The sequence below is a fragment of the Arachis ipaensis genome, chromosome B6 (genome assembly GCF_059453495.1).
Source record: "Arachis ipaensis isolate K30076 ecotype BB chromosome B6, ASM5945349v1, whole genome shotgun sequence".
In the NCBI taxonomy this organism is placed as follows: Eukaryota; Viridiplantae; Streptophyta; class Magnoliopsida; order Fabales; family Fabaceae; genus Arachis; species Arachis ipaensis.
Window position 1 is genome coordinate 8,123,423 of NC_142441.1, and position 15,679 is coordinate 8,139,101.

General features: G+C 37.1%; 3 protein-coding genes across 4 annotated transcripts; all 3 read left to right on the plus strand.

Annotated features, from left to right (window-relative positions):
• The first annotated feature begins 980 nt into the window (after window positions 1-980).
• Window positions 981-6,582, plus strand: LOC107645607 (catalytics). 2 transcript variants are annotated; one of them, XM_016349676.3, is made up of 15 exons: window positions 981-1,429; window positions 1,533-1,605; window positions 1,719-1,740; window positions 1,843-1,921; window positions 2,032-2,064; window positions 2,363-2,511; window positions 2,670-2,826; window positions 2,978-3,218; window positions 3,429-3,670; window positions 4,406-4,678; window positions 4,779-4,889; window positions 5,239-5,463; window positions 5,547-5,750; window positions 5,874-6,050; window positions 6,139-6,582. In XM_016349676.3, exons 1-15 carry the CDS (start codon window positions 1,076-1,078, stop codon window positions 6,343-6,345), a joined length of 2,547 nt encoding a protein of 848 aa, XP_016205162.1. In that variant the 5' UTR covers window positions 981-1,075; the 3' UTR covers window positions 6,346-6,582. The 2 variants fall into 2 exon arrangements, with proteins under 2 accessions (XP_016205162.1, XP_020959514.1); XM_021103855.2 differs by having other exon boundaries at window positions 1,406-1,429; window positions 1,729-1,740.
• Window positions 6,583-6,609: 27 nt separating this feature from the next.
• LOC107645608 (transcription termination factor MTERF15, mitochondrial) lies at window positions 6,610-8,233 on the plus strand. Its single transcript, XM_016349677.3, has one exon. It carries the CDS (start codon window positions 6,971-6,973, stop codon window positions 8,132-8,134), a length of 1,164 nt encoding a protein of 387 aa, XP_016205163.1. The 5' UTR covers window positions 6,610-6,970; the 3' UTR covers window positions 8,135-8,233.
• A 1,131-nt stretch (window positions 8,234-9,364) lies between these two features.
• On the plus strand, window positions 9,365-15,093 carry PEX6 (peroxin 6). The gene is made up of 16 exons (XM_016349678.3): window positions 9,365-9,771; window positions 9,908-10,561; window positions 10,641-10,884; window positions 11,052-11,187; window positions 11,330-11,510; window positions 11,818-12,009; window positions 12,431-12,709; window positions 12,829-12,900; window positions 13,438-13,524; window positions 13,637-13,759; window positions 13,849-13,959; window positions 14,047-14,085; window positions 14,178-14,299; window positions 14,401-14,545; window positions 14,627-14,707; window positions 14,813-15,093. The coding sequence occupies exons 1-16, from the start codon at window positions 9,511-9,513 to the stop codon at window positions 14,900-14,902; spliced, it is 2,817 nt and encodes a 938-aa protein (XP_016205164.1). The 5' UTR covers window positions 9,365-9,510; the 3' UTR covers window positions 14,903-15,093.
• The last annotated feature ends 586 nt before the right edge of the window (window positions 15,094-15,679 follow it).

The window sequence follows — 15,679 nt, forward strand, 5'->3', positions numbered from 1 at the left end:
AACTACGCCTATCACGCAAATCACCTAAAACCTACCCGGGAATGGTACCCCTCCCTTAATTCGTCTACCCCACCACTGGAAGGTCATTCGGCTAAAGTAAACCAAGCATGCAACAATCGCAAACAACAACGACGCAGCAGTAAAACATAGCATAAACACAAGGGAAGAGGAAGCGAAAATTACCTGAATTGGTTGCAGGAACTTGAGAGAAAAAAGAAGGCACGAGAGGGCTCGAACAAGGAATTTTGGATATCAGGGAGAGAGGAAAGTGAAAATGGCAAGGGTAGGAGGAAAAGAGAAAGAAACTGTTTAAAAACCACCATAAGGAGCGCGAAAAGAGATAGGGGCAAAATGGTCTTTACGCATGGGGTTTTAACTCATTATGAGCATTTAATGCTCAGCGCGAAGAACGAAGCGGCGAACGAACGCCTCAGCAGACCAAGAGACACGCGCACAAGAAACGCGCCTCTCCCACAGTCAGCCGACTCGACGACAACACACGAACAAGGACACCATGCGCCACCGATCGCCTCACGACCATCACTGACGCGTCGGGGGCACTGTTACGGCCCTGGATTCCCGCGGGTCAACCCGACCCGAGCTCCACCCGGCCCGACTACACGCCTCTCAACCGACCCGGACACGCGTCCCGTATGGCTCTCCCACAGCTATGGGACAGCGTCCTTGGGAATATGGGTCTGCCCTCCAGAGGGGCCCGATACTGACATGTATATAAGGGGAAGACTGGCTCTTCCCCCAAGATACGTCACATCCCTACGCCACATTTACTCCGCCTGCACGTATTCTGAGTGTCTTTGCAGGTGACACCCCCCTCACACAAAGTGATCGGGACCTCGCGCTCCCGGACTGGAAGATCGTGATCAGACGAGCCCCTTCCTTCACCCCTGATCCTGACCTGAACCGTCCGATAACCGACCTACCGAACATTATATATAACATTAAAGATGATCCATGAGTCCATATTTTGTTTATCCGTTTGTGCGGGGAAAATGGAAATAGGAGCCACCTGTCACAGGAGGAAGAAGCATGTAGCAGTTTGTACAGTGTTCCGAAGATGTACGCATGCCAACGTACTCATTCTCTCTTACTCACACAACCGATTCACTCTCTTCCTTCTTCTTCGTTTCTTCTTCTCCGTTTTTCTTCTATGCTCCCTAGACTCACCCACAAGCTCAAGCTTCTACACTTACATTCTTTACCTCCTCCTTCTTCCTTCCTCCTTCGCCGCCGCCACTATCCTCCTCAATTTTCCAAATTCCCATACTACCCTTCGTCTTCAGCACCCTTTCTCCCTCTCAAACTCCCAATGGCATCTTCTTCTTCTTCCTTATCGCATTCGCAGCACAAGCACTCCAATCGCCTAGCTTCCGAGCAAAGCCCCTATCTTCTCCAACATGCTCATAACCCCGTAACTACCTCATCTACTTTCTCTCTTTTACTACTATTCCATTCAATTTTGCTTCTTTCTTCCTTCTTTTTTTCATTTAATTGCTTTCGTTATTCAATTGAAGGTTGATTGGTACCCTTGGGGCGAAGAAGCTTTTGCTGAAGCGCGCAGAAGAGATGTACCTATCTTCTTGTCAAGTACTCAATTATCTTTTCTTTTAACTTCTCCTTGTTTCCTTCCCTCTTTCTTTGCGTAATTAATTAACTGCTGGCTCTTTTGTTTGTGCTATTAATGGTGATTCCTTTCGAAGTTGGTTACAGCACTTGTCACTGGTATGTACTATATATCACTGAGAAACTGATCTTGTAACTGCTTTGATGCGCTTTCCATGGATGTTATTTACATTTTTGGAATCTAAACTGTTTTGATGCTAGGTGTCATGTTATGGAAGTCGAGTCTTTTGAGGATGAAGGAGTAGCCAAGTTGTTGAACGATGGCTTTGTTAGCATTAAGGTAATAATAATTCTAAAATTGGTTCCTATTTTTGGTAATGTGTTATTTCTGGTCTGGCATTCAAATGTGAATATTGCTTAATTCCATATTAATAATTATCCATGCCACAGGTGGATCGAGAGGAGCGACCAGATGTTGATAAGGTGATTTAATTTAAACAAACGGTGCATTTAAAGATACGTTTTTTGCATATATTTCAAAATCAGCAAATATGTTACTTATATACTAAGTTGTGCAGTATTTTAAGGGGGGAGGGGGAAACAAAAGAATTGCCTTTTATTTTTGTGGATCTAGAGCTCTGGAAGTCACCCTTTTTTGCTTAAATGGTTTGCTTGGTTTCATTGGTAGCATGTGGTTCCCTCTCCCTTTGAATCATCAAGGTGCTTAAAGTGTTCACTCCACCGGTGACAAGGTGCACTAAAAGATTTTCTCTTTTATCAGGTGTACATGACATATGTGCAGGCTTTGTATGGTGGAGGAGGTTGGCCACTAAGTGTTTTTCTTTCGCCTGACTTAAAACCTTTAATGGGTGGAACTTACTTTCCCCCTGAGGATAAGTATGGACGACCTGGCTTTAAAACTATTCTGAGGTAAGAATTATTCCACCGGAAGCTTTTGTCATCAATGTGCTTGGACAAACTATATTTTTTTTATTAAGGCTTCAGTGAACGTCAATAATTTAAAAATTCAAATAATTATTGTGGCCTTGGAAGTTCCTATTCATGTGTATTCTCCCTATACTCTCCAGAAAAGTAAAAGAGGCTTGGGATAGCAAGAAAGATTTGCTAGTTAAGAGTGGAGCAGCTGCAATTGAACAGCTTTCTGAGGCATTGTCTGCTAGTTCAGTTTCTGATAAATTGTCCGATGGAGTTCCAGATGATGCATTACGTCTGTGCGCTGAGCAGGTATGGCTTTGACCAAGTAGATAAGAGCAGTTGCACAATCCTGTTTCTTACATTTGCATGTATCTGGATCTTCTTTTTTTTTACTAAGTCCTTAATTTATATTCATGACCTTGATTCTTGAGTATCATTCAATCTACTATTTTCTTTATAGCTCTCTGAGACCTATGATTCCAAGTTTGGCGGGTTTGGGTCTGCACCTAAATTTCCCAGACCAGTTGAGACAAACTTGATGTTGTACCACTCCAAGAAATTGGATGATACTGGGAAGTTAGATGGAGCTAATGCAAATCGGGAAATGGTTTTCTTTACCTTGAAATCTATGGCAAAAGGGGGCATTCATGATCATATTGGAGGTGGCTTTCACAGATATAGTGTGGATGAGTGCTGGCATGGTAAGTTTATCTTGGACTGAATCTTTGGTATGTATCTGGTTTGTCTACGGCTGTAGTTCTACTTCTCAATTGCTCTGGCTTAACAGATGCATCATGCATTCCAATTTTGATTTTTCCACCTTAATTATGATGTTCTTCTGTGCATATTTAATGCTTTTGTTCTGAAATATTCTGGACATTTTAAATTGTTGGGCTGTGATATTTTTGCAGTTCCACATTTCGAGAAGATGCTATATGATCAAGGCCAGATTGCTAATGTTTATTTAGATGCTTTTTCTATCACAAAAGATACCTTCTATTCATGTGTAGCGCGGGATATTCTTGATTATTTAAGGAGAGACATGATTGGTCCAGACGGTGAAATCTTTTCAGCAGAGGATGCTGACAGTGCAGAGACTGAAGGAGCTACAAGAAAAAAGGAGGGAGCATTTTACATATGGTCCCGCAAAGAGGTATTTCATGCGCGTAGTTTTTCCTTAACCTTTTAATTAAGGATAAACAAACTGTAGGTCTGAAAAATGCACAAATTTTTCATTCTTCTCCCTAAAATTAAGTCGATTTGGTTATCGGGACCTAAATCAAACGGATTCCTGAATCATCTGTTGCTGAAATGGCACAATAATCTGCAGATGCGGTCAGTCAATTGAATATTTTCAAGGAATCAATTAAATCTATTTATTTTATTCAGGCAAGATATTTTTTATTGCGCAACGTGTTGTTTATCCAATTCCTAGTTACTAACTTATAGTTTTCTAAAATGACAAGCTACCTTCTAGAGTTTGTTACTGCACAAGCATACAACAACAACAACAACAACAAAGCCTTGTCCCACTAAGTGGGGTCGGCTTGTTACTGTACAAGCATGATTTAGGATAATAAACTTGCTTATTTGTTTGGTTAAAATAGGCCTCTTTTGTGTTCATCTAAATAGAATATTGTTGTTGATCTTGAGTATATGACAGTTCTGCGTAAATTCTTTCGGAAGATGTCTAGCTCTCAGCATCATGGCATTCTGTCCTGCTTTCCTTTTGTGATTTTGTAATTATATCTACAGCATCTCAACATGTAATAGATGTGTTGTAATTTATGATTTATTGTTTGCTATATTTGCAGTTGGCTTTCAACTTTTTTTTTCCCCTTTGAATATTTGGTTTCAACCATTTTGTTAATTTTAATTTTCGGTTTAGGTTGAAGACATACTTGGAGAGCATGCTGATATTTTTATTGAGCACTATTACATAAAGCAGTCTGGTAACTGTGACCTATCTAGCATGAGCGATCCTCATGATGAATTCAAGGGAAAGAATGTCCTGATTGAGAGAGAAGAATCAAAAGATCCTTCAGAGATCGCATCAAAGTACAGCATGTCAATCGAAACATATAAAGATATTCTTGGAGAATGTAGGCGTAAGCTGTTCGAAGTAAGGTCAAGGCGGGCAAGGCCACATTTGGATGATAAAGTATCCCCTTAAACATGGTTATTAATTTATTAAGAATCTTCTATGATGATACTGGTTTCAACTTTTTATGTATGAGTCTCAAGAGATCCTATGCTTCTAGGTTATTGTATCTTGGAATGGACTGGTTATCTCATCTTTAGCCAGGGCCTCCAAGATTCTCCTGGGTGAAGCTGAGGGCACTAAGTTCTACTTTCCTGTTGTTGGCACTGAAGTAAGTTTCCCCTTATACAGATGTGTCCATATATGTAGTTAGAGAGCCTTTGATATTTTAGTTTTGCCCTTTTGCTGAATGACTGTTGGTATTTAAAAAGACAGAAGACACTCTGCTTTGATATCATGGATGTCTGTAAATTATCCTGTTATGGATAAATTTTATATTGTTGTGTTGATCAAAATGGGAATTGGCAGTTGATGAGTTAGTTGGCATTGGCAGTTATAAGGGAATTGTGGATGAAGCTTGTTAAAGGAACACCTGGAGACAATTAGATCCTCTTCTTTTTTTCAGTTTTGAGTAATTGCTAATATATTTAACTTTCTCCTTTTTGTTTTGCAAATTCCAGCCAAAGGAATACATGCAAATTGCGGAAAAAGCAGCATTATTTATTAAGAAGCAACTTCACAATGCTGAAACCCAAAGGCTGAACCATAGTTTCAGAAATTCTCCATCTAAAGCACCTGGTTTCTTGGATGATTATGCTTTTCTGATCTCTGGATTACTGGATCTCTATGAGTTTGGTGGTGGAATCAACTGGCTTCAATGGGCAATTGAATTGCAGGGCACTCAGGTAAAGATTGATCTCTGAATCTGAAAGAAATTTCACAGTGCTTTGCCAGACATCGAGTTCCTCCTGAGATGTGTTACTTGCAGGATGCTTTGTTTCTTGATGGGGATGGAGGTGGATATTTCAATAATACTGGGGAAGATACATCAGTTCTTCTCCGTGTGAAAGAAGACCATGATGGGGCAGAACCCTCTGGGAACTCGGTGTCAGCTATAAATCTTATTAGGTTGGCTTCCATGCTTGCTGAAAGTAAGGCTGAGCACTATAAGCGAAATGCAGAGCACCTTCTGGTCCGTAAACTGCCACCTCTTTCCTCCTAGAAAACTTGTTTTCTTCTTTGTACAAGTTCCCAAGGGTGGAAAGTGATTATCACTTGGTAGTTGTCTAAGATTCCCCTTTACATGGTAGTGCAGGCTGTTTTTGAGAAAAGATTGAAAGCTTTGCCTATGGCAGTGCCCCTCATGTGTTGTGCAGCAGATATGCTGCGTGTACCTTCCAGAAAGCAAGTGGTTGTGGTCGGAGAAAGGAATTCTGAGGAATTTGAAAGAATGCTTGCAGCAGCACACGCATCATATGATCCAAACAAAACAGTGAGTATAATTAACTCCGTTATTGAGTTGATACTGCATATTTATTTTTGGTTGTCATCAATAACATCTGTGCGGATGTTGGTTGTAGGTTCTTCATATAGACCCCAACAACAAAGAAGAGATGGAATTTTGGGAACAGAATAACAGCAACATTGCTCTGATGGCGAAAAATAACCATGCAGCAAACAAGGTTGTAGCTCTTGTATGCCAAAACTTCACTTGTAGCCCGCCTGTGACTGATCAATCCTCACTTGATGCTTTACTATCCAAAAAATCGTCCTCTTCATCAACATGAGATATCGGTTCTCACAAGTGGATGTTAGCTAAAGCTTAGAAGCCATATTATACCCAACTTGTTGGTTCTGACTTCTGTGTCAAATTATTTTCTTCAGTGATATAGAGATTACGCTTGTCTTTTTACTCTCTATGCCAGCATTGTCTTTCAAATTTGATACAGAATGATGGAACTCTGTATATTTTTATAGTTAAAGGTTGAATAAAATAGTTATATATTAAGTTTGGTTTAGTTAAATAAGTTTGTACTTCATTTTCCTGGGTGAACTAGCACAATAAACTGAATAAAGTCACCATGGCGGGACTAAAAATTGTCTCCAATTCATCTTAGATGTTTGAAAAATGTGAGATCACATTTTGCCAAATAAATGAGATGTCACACTTTTTTTTGGTCTAAGATCACATAATTTTTCAGTAGTCAATGCATATTAAATTTGAAAATAAAGAAGAGCATAATTTCCTAAGATATTAAACGAATGGATTATGCTGATTCCGGTCATATTCAGAAGTCCATAAATCTATCTCCAAAGGAAAAAAGGGTCCTTTATCTGCTAGCTTCTAATTTGCTATCACTTCACACTTCCCACTTCCATTCTGAGACTCTTATCCAGTGAGTAGTGAATACCATGAAAGCAATCCAATTCCGTACGCCTAGGTTGTACTATGACACATTTCATCCCACAATCCACTTCCAGATACCATCATCATCATTATCACTCCCTAAACCAATGATCTCCCGCTGCAGCATAGTCCAATCTCACCACCCCAATTTCACAATCTCATACCTGATTGACTCATGTGGTCTCTCTCCAGACACTGCTGCTCTTACTTCCCAAAAGCTTCACCTTCCTTCTGCTGAAAGACCAGACTCTGTTCTCACCCTTCTCAGGGAGCATGGTTTCACAGATACCCAGATTTCAAACCTCATCAGAAAACGCCCATTGCTCCTCTTAGCAAACCCAGATATCCTCTTGCCAAAGTTTCAATTTTTCCTCTCCATTGGGATTTCCAATACCAACCTCGCAAGAACCCTAACCGCTGACCCAACCCTTTTGACCCGGAGCTTGGAGAAACAGATCATACCCTCTTACAATTTCCTCAAGAGTGTGTTGATCTCTGATGAAAAGGTTGCAGCTTCATTGAAGCGCACATCTTGGGTCTTCCTCGAGGATCACAAGAAGAACCTCGTACCAAACCTCAATCTCCTGAAAGAGATGGATGTTCCTGAATCATGTGTTACGCTGTTGCTGACTCATTTCCCGGAGGCATTGATGCAGAAAAAGGAGAACTTTGCAAAGCTTTCTAAGGAGATTAAAGAAATGGGGTTTAATCCAAAAAAGACAACTTTTGTGTTGGCCATTCATGTGCTCTCAGGTGAGGGTAACAAATCCATATATAACCGCTGTTACGAGGTTTATAAGAGGTGGGGTTGGTCAGATGATGACATCCTTGTGGCATTCAAGAAGCACCCACATTGTATGATACTTTCAGAGGATAAGATCATGAAGACAATGGATTACTTGGTGAATAAGATGGGTTGGCCTTCAGGGATGATTGTTAGGTGCCCAGTGGTGTTGTTTTTCAGCTTAGAGAAGAGGATTAAACCTAGGTGCTCTGTTGCTAAGGTTTTGTTGATGAAGGGATTGATTAAGAGGAAGTTGAGCTTGTCCACTTTGCTGTTGCCTGATGAGGACAGTTTCTTGGAGAAGTATGTGGTCAAGTATGAGCTGCAGGTGCCTCAGTTGTGGAGTGTGTATCAGAAAAAGTTGGATTTTATGAGTGTGATTTGATTTGAGTTTGCAGATAGCTATTGCCCGTATTCTAATCTTGTCTTAAATTTTTACATGATTAATAGAAGTTTACATAATGTGGCCTTGCCTATTTTTTTTGGCATCCTGGTTTCTCTGAATGTCTTGTTTGCTATATATGAATGGTGAATGCTGAATGGCATGTGTCAAGAGAGTTCAAAAAATGGAAGAAATAACAGTTATCAACTTGATACCTGAATTCAATAATCATCACATATGTAGTTAGTGATGTAAAAATGTAATGACAGCACATCCACTGAGAATCCTGATCATAAAATGCCTTAGTTCTTCTGTACACACTGCATTTGTTTAACAGAGGAACACAAAATCATATTTAATAGATGAAACAAAAAATATTATGTTTATAGACATTAAATTAATATATTTTATACTATTTTTGATAAAAACACTAATTAAAAATATATTTTATTTTTTATTTTTTATTTTATTAGATTTTTATAATTATTATTTTTTATTATTATATATTTTTTTAAATTTTTTTGTATAAAAAAATAAATTAAATTTTCATAATTTATTTTAATTTATTATTTAATAAAATACAAGAATATTAATTTTTGTGTTTTGTTTTCAATATCTTATTCTATTCTATTATCAAAATTAAACATAGTCTAAGAAACATACATCCGAATTAAGAATCAAAATAATTCCGAAAAAATTACTCGAAAATTAATTTACTCCTAAAAAATGAGATATCTCCAATTAGTCTATAAAAAATACAATCTAAATCAAATTAATTTTTTTATTAATTAAATAATAATATATTAGGTTAAGTATTATGTGTCATCTAAATATAAATAACACAAAATAACTTTAAAAATACATTATAATATAGAACTTTAAAATATTTCATTAAATAAAATGAACCTTTTTTTCATGAGTAATTTAAAATGGGCTAATTTTTTTGTTATGGAAGTAAAAGTGGTGATATACTTTAACATGGTAATTTTTTGTGTTTTTCAAAACCGTGGAAGTACACAAATTCTTGACACCGATTTCTGTACTTAAAATTTTTTAATTTTTTTTAACACAAATCCGTGGGAACGATTTGTGTACCAATTTGTGTCCAATTTCTGCTTCTCTAGTTAAACGATCGGACATTTAAGTATAACACCCCAACAATCTACATTTAACAAAAACACCACTACCACTCCAATATTAAAAAAAAAAAATTCTTTAAAATGTTCTTATCCTAGCATAATTTTTTGATAAAAGAACTGCATGAGTAAGCTCCTTGTTCTTTGTGCTCCTAACATCATCCGCATAGAGAATTAGAGATAAACAACTGAAGCTGAAATTGGTAACAATTTTGGAATTTTCTCTGAAAAAGGATCAAGAAAATGGTGGAACAGAGGAAGCCTCTCGTTCTCTCTTCCACCAAACACCTCATCAATTCCTTGTTGAGCTCTTCCCCAAGCAACGACCCTGCAACCGCCACCGCCACCGCCACTACCACTCCCCTCTTCCAATTACCTGTGGGGATTCTCCGATTCTCCGACCACCCGAATCACCATCCCCAATTACCTTCTCTTGACGATTCTGCCCTTGTTGGCCTCTCCACTTTACTTCTTAAGAGGCTCTCTGTCACTTCTGGTTCACTGGTAATCCACACTCACAAGCTCCTCTAAACTTTAACTTCAATTCTGATACCCCTTTATCGAATTAAATCTCTTCGATGTTAAAAGTATTGTTTTTTGGGATAAATTTTGTGTTTTTTATTCATTTATTTGTTTTTAGGTTCTGGTGAAGAATGCTGAGATGGGTGTGCAGAGGGTTGCTGTGGCCATTGCTCTTGATCCTCCAGGAACTACTACTACACTTGAGCCTGATTCTGATTTGAATTTATCATCATCTTCTTCTCATCCTGCCAGAGTAATGCTTGTGTTTCCTTCTTGTGATTTCCCTGCTAGTGGGGCCTTGTTGTTTGATCATGAAGTTGCTTATTTGTCTCCACTTTTAGCATTTAATCTAAATTTGCACATGTCATGCTTAAAATCCATTCTACAACATGGAGAGGACACTTTAGCTTCTTATTTCAAGCCCCAATTTTGTAATGAGGATGCTGCAAAAAGCAATGAGGATTATGTTATCAATGTTGAGTTGGCACCTTTTGCTCAAGCTCTTAGGTTTGCATCACATTTGAGGGTTTCTTTTGTGAAGATGCCAGAATGTGGCATCCTTGAATCTATCAGAGAAACTTCACCTATTGAATCTAAAGAACGGCAAGACATGATTGACTTAGCATTACAAAAGTACTTCGAAGTCGATAGATATTTGTCAAGAGGAGATGTTTTTGGGATTAACATAAACTGGAAATGCAATTCAACTATTTGCATTCCGTGCAACCAAAAATCAGATAAGAAAAATGACAGTAACCTTATCTACTTCAAGGTATATTTAGTTCATTTTTTTCCCCATAAATCTCAAGAAATATGTCAGGTTCTTGTTAGAGTGTAACTTATATCCTCAGGTCATTGCTATGGAACCATCAGATGAACCGTTCCTTCGAGTCAATAAAACCTCAACTGCTCTGGTCCTAGGAGGGAGTTCACCATCCGCCCTTCCTCCAGATTTGTTAATTGCTGGACCAGAAGGACCTGTGCCATTGCAAGGAGACACAGTAAAGATATTGGGTTCAATACTTACACCAACTTTCTGTCCATCGGCCCTTTCTTCGAAGTTTAGAATTTCAGTTCTATTGTATGGCTTGGCAGGTGTGTTCTCCGTTGCCTTATACCCTACTTTCCATGTGAATCACCATTTGTATTCACAGTTATTTTTCTTATTTGAAATAAATATACCTGGTTTGAGAAGTCACATGTGGTGCTGTTTGAATTCATTGATGGCCTATATTGTATTTCTGATCAACAGAATTATGCAGGTTGTGGGAAGAGAACTGTAGTTAGATATGTTGCTCGTCGACTGGGCTTGCATGTGGTGGAATATAACTGTCATGATCTAATGGTGTCTGAAAGAAAATCTATTGCTTTGGCTCAAGCTTTCAAGACAGCTCAAAGGTATATTTTGAAACTACAAGTACATATATGTATCTAACTATGTATATATGTTAAGCTGATTGCCTGTCTCAGGCCAAGAGGAATTTACTTCTTTGAATATGTTTTCTGATTTTTATGCACTTCTGGGATGTGATTGTTACAGATACTCACCAGCAATACTTCTTCTACGGCATTTTGATGTTTTTCGAGATTCACCTTCTCCCGATGGTTCACTAAATGATCAAAGAGGCAATACATCTGAAGTAGCATCTGTTATCAGGAGATTCACTGAACCAATTAGTGAACATGATAGCAACTCCAGGGGAAAATCAAATGGTGAATTTGTAAGATTTAACTTATATGAATGTTGTTGTTATTCTTTGATGATTACCCTTTAGTAAACCTTAAATCTTTATCATATTACAAATCAGAGAAAGAAGCAAAACAAGATAACATCAAAAGAAGCAACAGGCCAGATAAATAGTACATAGTTTTCGTAGTTTCCATAACAGGAAAAAGAATCTAATGAAAGTGAAACAGCTTGTGGGAACTCTATTAAGTTGTGCCAACCTCTACCATTTCTTTTTTTTTTTTTGTATTTCTAATATATAGGATTACAAAGATATTTACTTTTGCAACATGCTGGTGAAGGTTGAGAAGAATGTTGAGAAAACAAGCGTGCATCAAATCCTCTTGATTGCTGCTGCCGACAGCTCAGAAGGTCTACCTCCAACTATCAGACGCTGCTTTAGCCATGAAATAAGTATGGGACCTTTGACTGAAGAGCAAAGGACTGAAATGTTATCCCACTCACTTCAAAATGTTTCTGGACTCCTCTCTGATGTAAGTTTGGAATGAAGCTTCATCTTGTGTAAACCTTCTTTTGCTTCTTTTTACTTGTGGCATCGCCAATGCCAGTTCTCTCTAAATTTCAAAACTTAATTAAACTGATTTAAAAACTAAGTTATGAATAAATGATATTGAAAGCAAGGAGTGGGTAGAAGAGTTGGGCCATGTGATTAATTTGTTAAACTTTCTCCTCTCTTCTTTGTTAAAAATTAAAAATATAATAGTGGGCTCTTATGCAAAAGAAAAAAATGGGATACTAAATTTAGGATCACCATTTGTATGGTAGTATAGAAATTTTTATCCAAAAAAATATGTATAATATCCCTCAAATTATTAGGACTGGCATTTAATTGCACATTGGACTTCTTTGATTATTACTGCTGAATTTGATCAATCACATTGTTGCTTCTTGCAGCCTGATTTGGAGGGTTTTGTAAAAGAAATAGTTGGTCAAACATCTGGTTTTATGCCCAGGGATATGTGTGCTCTAATTGCTGATGCTGGTGCCAACTTATTTCCCAGGAACGATACTGAAGTGGACAAACATAGGTTTGAGGATATAGATGCTTCTTCTAGTTCCAAAGTGACACAGGAGAAGGAGAAAGTTTCACCTCAAATTCCTAGGAAGGAAGATTTGATGAATGCTTTAGAACGATCAAAGAAAAGAAATGCATCAGCATTGGGCACTCCAAAAGTAAATTAAACTGCTATTGTTTTATCAATGAAGAGTGCACACATTAGCTCATTATTTGTCTTTGAGATGAAAACTTTTCCTAACTTCATGGAGATATTAAGCATGGAACTGATTTGCAGGTTCCCAATGTGAAATGGGAAGATGTCGGTGGGCTTGAAGAAGTCAAAAAATCAATCCTGGATACTGTTCAGGTGAGCTTCTTGTGTGGCATAACTATTGATTTTACATCTTTCTTCTTATATAAAAGCACAACTCCACCCTTTTATGTTGGAGACAAAGCAACTTGAACATACATTCAGTGAAACTTGTGTTTAAATGTTCAACATTGTATATTAATCATTAGGTTGTCATATTTGTAAGTTGGTTGAGTTGAAGTCCATTCAAGTTTCTATTCATGTATAAAAATAAAAGTTAAAAGAGAGAAATGAGGAGCTTTTGAAGAGTCTAGCCTACCTCCTAAACATGGAAGCTATGAAAGTGCAATTCTGTTAAAATGGATATTGAAGAGACTTTCTCTGCTATCTATCATCTCAGTTTATTTAGCATATCTTAGCTTTTTCTAATTGATGGAAAATAATATGCTTCTGCTTCAAGTCAATTTTTTTTGTTTCAAAACATTTTCAGGCTTGTTTCTTATATATTGGTGTATTTATCTTGTTAAATAATAAGCAATCTCGGATATACTGTTTATGTAGAATATCTAATTGTTCTGAATTTCATATTTTTAGTTGCCCCTCCTGCATAAAGATCTTTTTGCATCTGGATTACGCAAGAGATCCGGCGTTCTTCTGTACGGTCCTCCTGGAACTGGCAAAGTAAGTTGCAGGGTACCCGTTAATGACAATATTCAACCTGCCTTTTACATTTTTCCCCTTACTGAAGTTTTCTGACTCCATTCTATTTTCAATTATTTTTATTGCATTTCAGACATTATTAGCAAAAGCTGTTGCTACTGAATGTTCTTTAAATTTTCTTAGTGTAAAAGGTCCTGAACTGATAAACATGTACATCGGAGAGTCTGAGAAGAATGTTAGAGACATTTTCCAGAAGGTATAGCACTAGTTTTGCTAATTTTATATCTGAAATGGACCGTTTTCATAGCATATTTGAATGTTTTAAACTTTCAATGTAATTCACAGGCCAGATCAGCACGCCCATGTGTTATCTTCTTCGATGAGCTTGATTCTCTCGCCCCAGCTCGGGGTGCTTCTGGAGATTCTGGGGGCGTTATGGACAGGGTGGTTTCTCAGGTATTTATTTACCTTTTCTAAATAATGCCATGTTTGTAGAAAACCTTCCCCGAGTTTCCTAATGCAATATGTTTCCCTTGTTAATAGATGCTAGCCGAGATCGATGGCTTAAGTGATTCGACACAGGTTTTATTCTCTTTCTGGAAAATTTATTTTAGCATTCATGTGATATTTTATTTTCCTTCTAAAAAATGGTATCTCTCTATGTGGCCTACTAGGATCTGTTTATTATTGGTGCAAGTAATAGACCGGATTTGATAGATCCGGCACTTCTACGTCCCGGTAGATTCGATAAGCTTCTATATGTTGGAGTTAACTCCGATGCGTCTTATAGGGAGCGGTAAGCACTCTACGTTTCCGGTTCTCTGTTTGGTGAAGAATCTATTATTTGATATCTTTTGTGATAGATTGTTATGCACTTCTAATATCGAACTTTCCCAGGGTCTTGAAAGCACAAACTCGAAAGTTCAAGTTGCATGAAGATGTTTCACTGTACTCTATAGCGAAAAAATGTCCGCCGAACTTCACCGGAGCTGACATGTATGCATTGTGTGCAGACGCCTGGTTCCATGCAGCGAAGCGCAAGGTTAGTACACCAAGATCATTGGATCTGCACCCATGATTCTGTGATTTTAGACTGTACTGATCCTTGGTGATTTTTGTCTAGGTTTCGAGCACAAATCCGGAGTCTTCCAGCCAAGATAGTGAAGCAGATTCTGTAGTTGTTGAATACAGTGATTTTGTCCAGGTATCTAGAATCCCCCCTTCTAATTTGGTTAACCATGGTTCAAAGTTCAAACTTTGAAGCATTTTTCCTACTGATATTGTGACTGCCATTTCCTGAAAATTTTAGGTCTTAGTAGAGCTGTCTCCTTCCCTCTCCATGGCTGAGCTTCAGAAGTATGAGAAACTTAGAGATCAGTTTGAGGGCACCTCAAAATAATTTCTCTTCTTACGTTCTTGTTCTTTCATGCAAATTGTTTTTGGCAACAGTTGAAAAGTGTTGTTAAATTAAAGTAATAAATTTTCAATATTTGAAAACACTTTAATTTAAAAAATAAAAGTAAAAAGTGTTGTAAAAATATAAAAAAGATATAATTTTATTTTTAATAATATTTTTGAAGAGTCGACAAAGTTGTAGAAGTGCTCTAGTCACAATAGACTAGACTGCAACTATATCTATAAGAAATTTATATATTACATACCTGATAGGCATAGGTCTTATATTTGGCTACCAACTACATAAGCTCATTGCCACGTTTAGATGATGAACAACTCATTGTAAACATGTTTCCGTGAATTATCTTCATTATTTTATTCCTTTTCTTTATTATGAAGACGCTTTGATATCATTGATATGTCATGCTCACGGTTGATTCTTATTTATTGAAGATAAGTAGTTTATAAATATTTGTATGAGAGTATAAAAATTATAAAGTTCATTTTAGTACGATTATGTTACGATGTTATGATATTTTAAAAAATATTGTTAAAATTAAAGTAATATTTTTTTATTGTTAAACAATATTTTTCTAAAAAGTGTTACTTAAAAAAAGTATTATCAAAATATATAAAAAAATATAAAATTTTAATTTTAACAATACTTACATAATCATCGTAACATATTCATACTAGAATATATCAAATTATAAATTATATTTTTAATATCATTTCATATAATCTACTTAAGATTATAGCACTTGTTCACTTTTAATGGAGA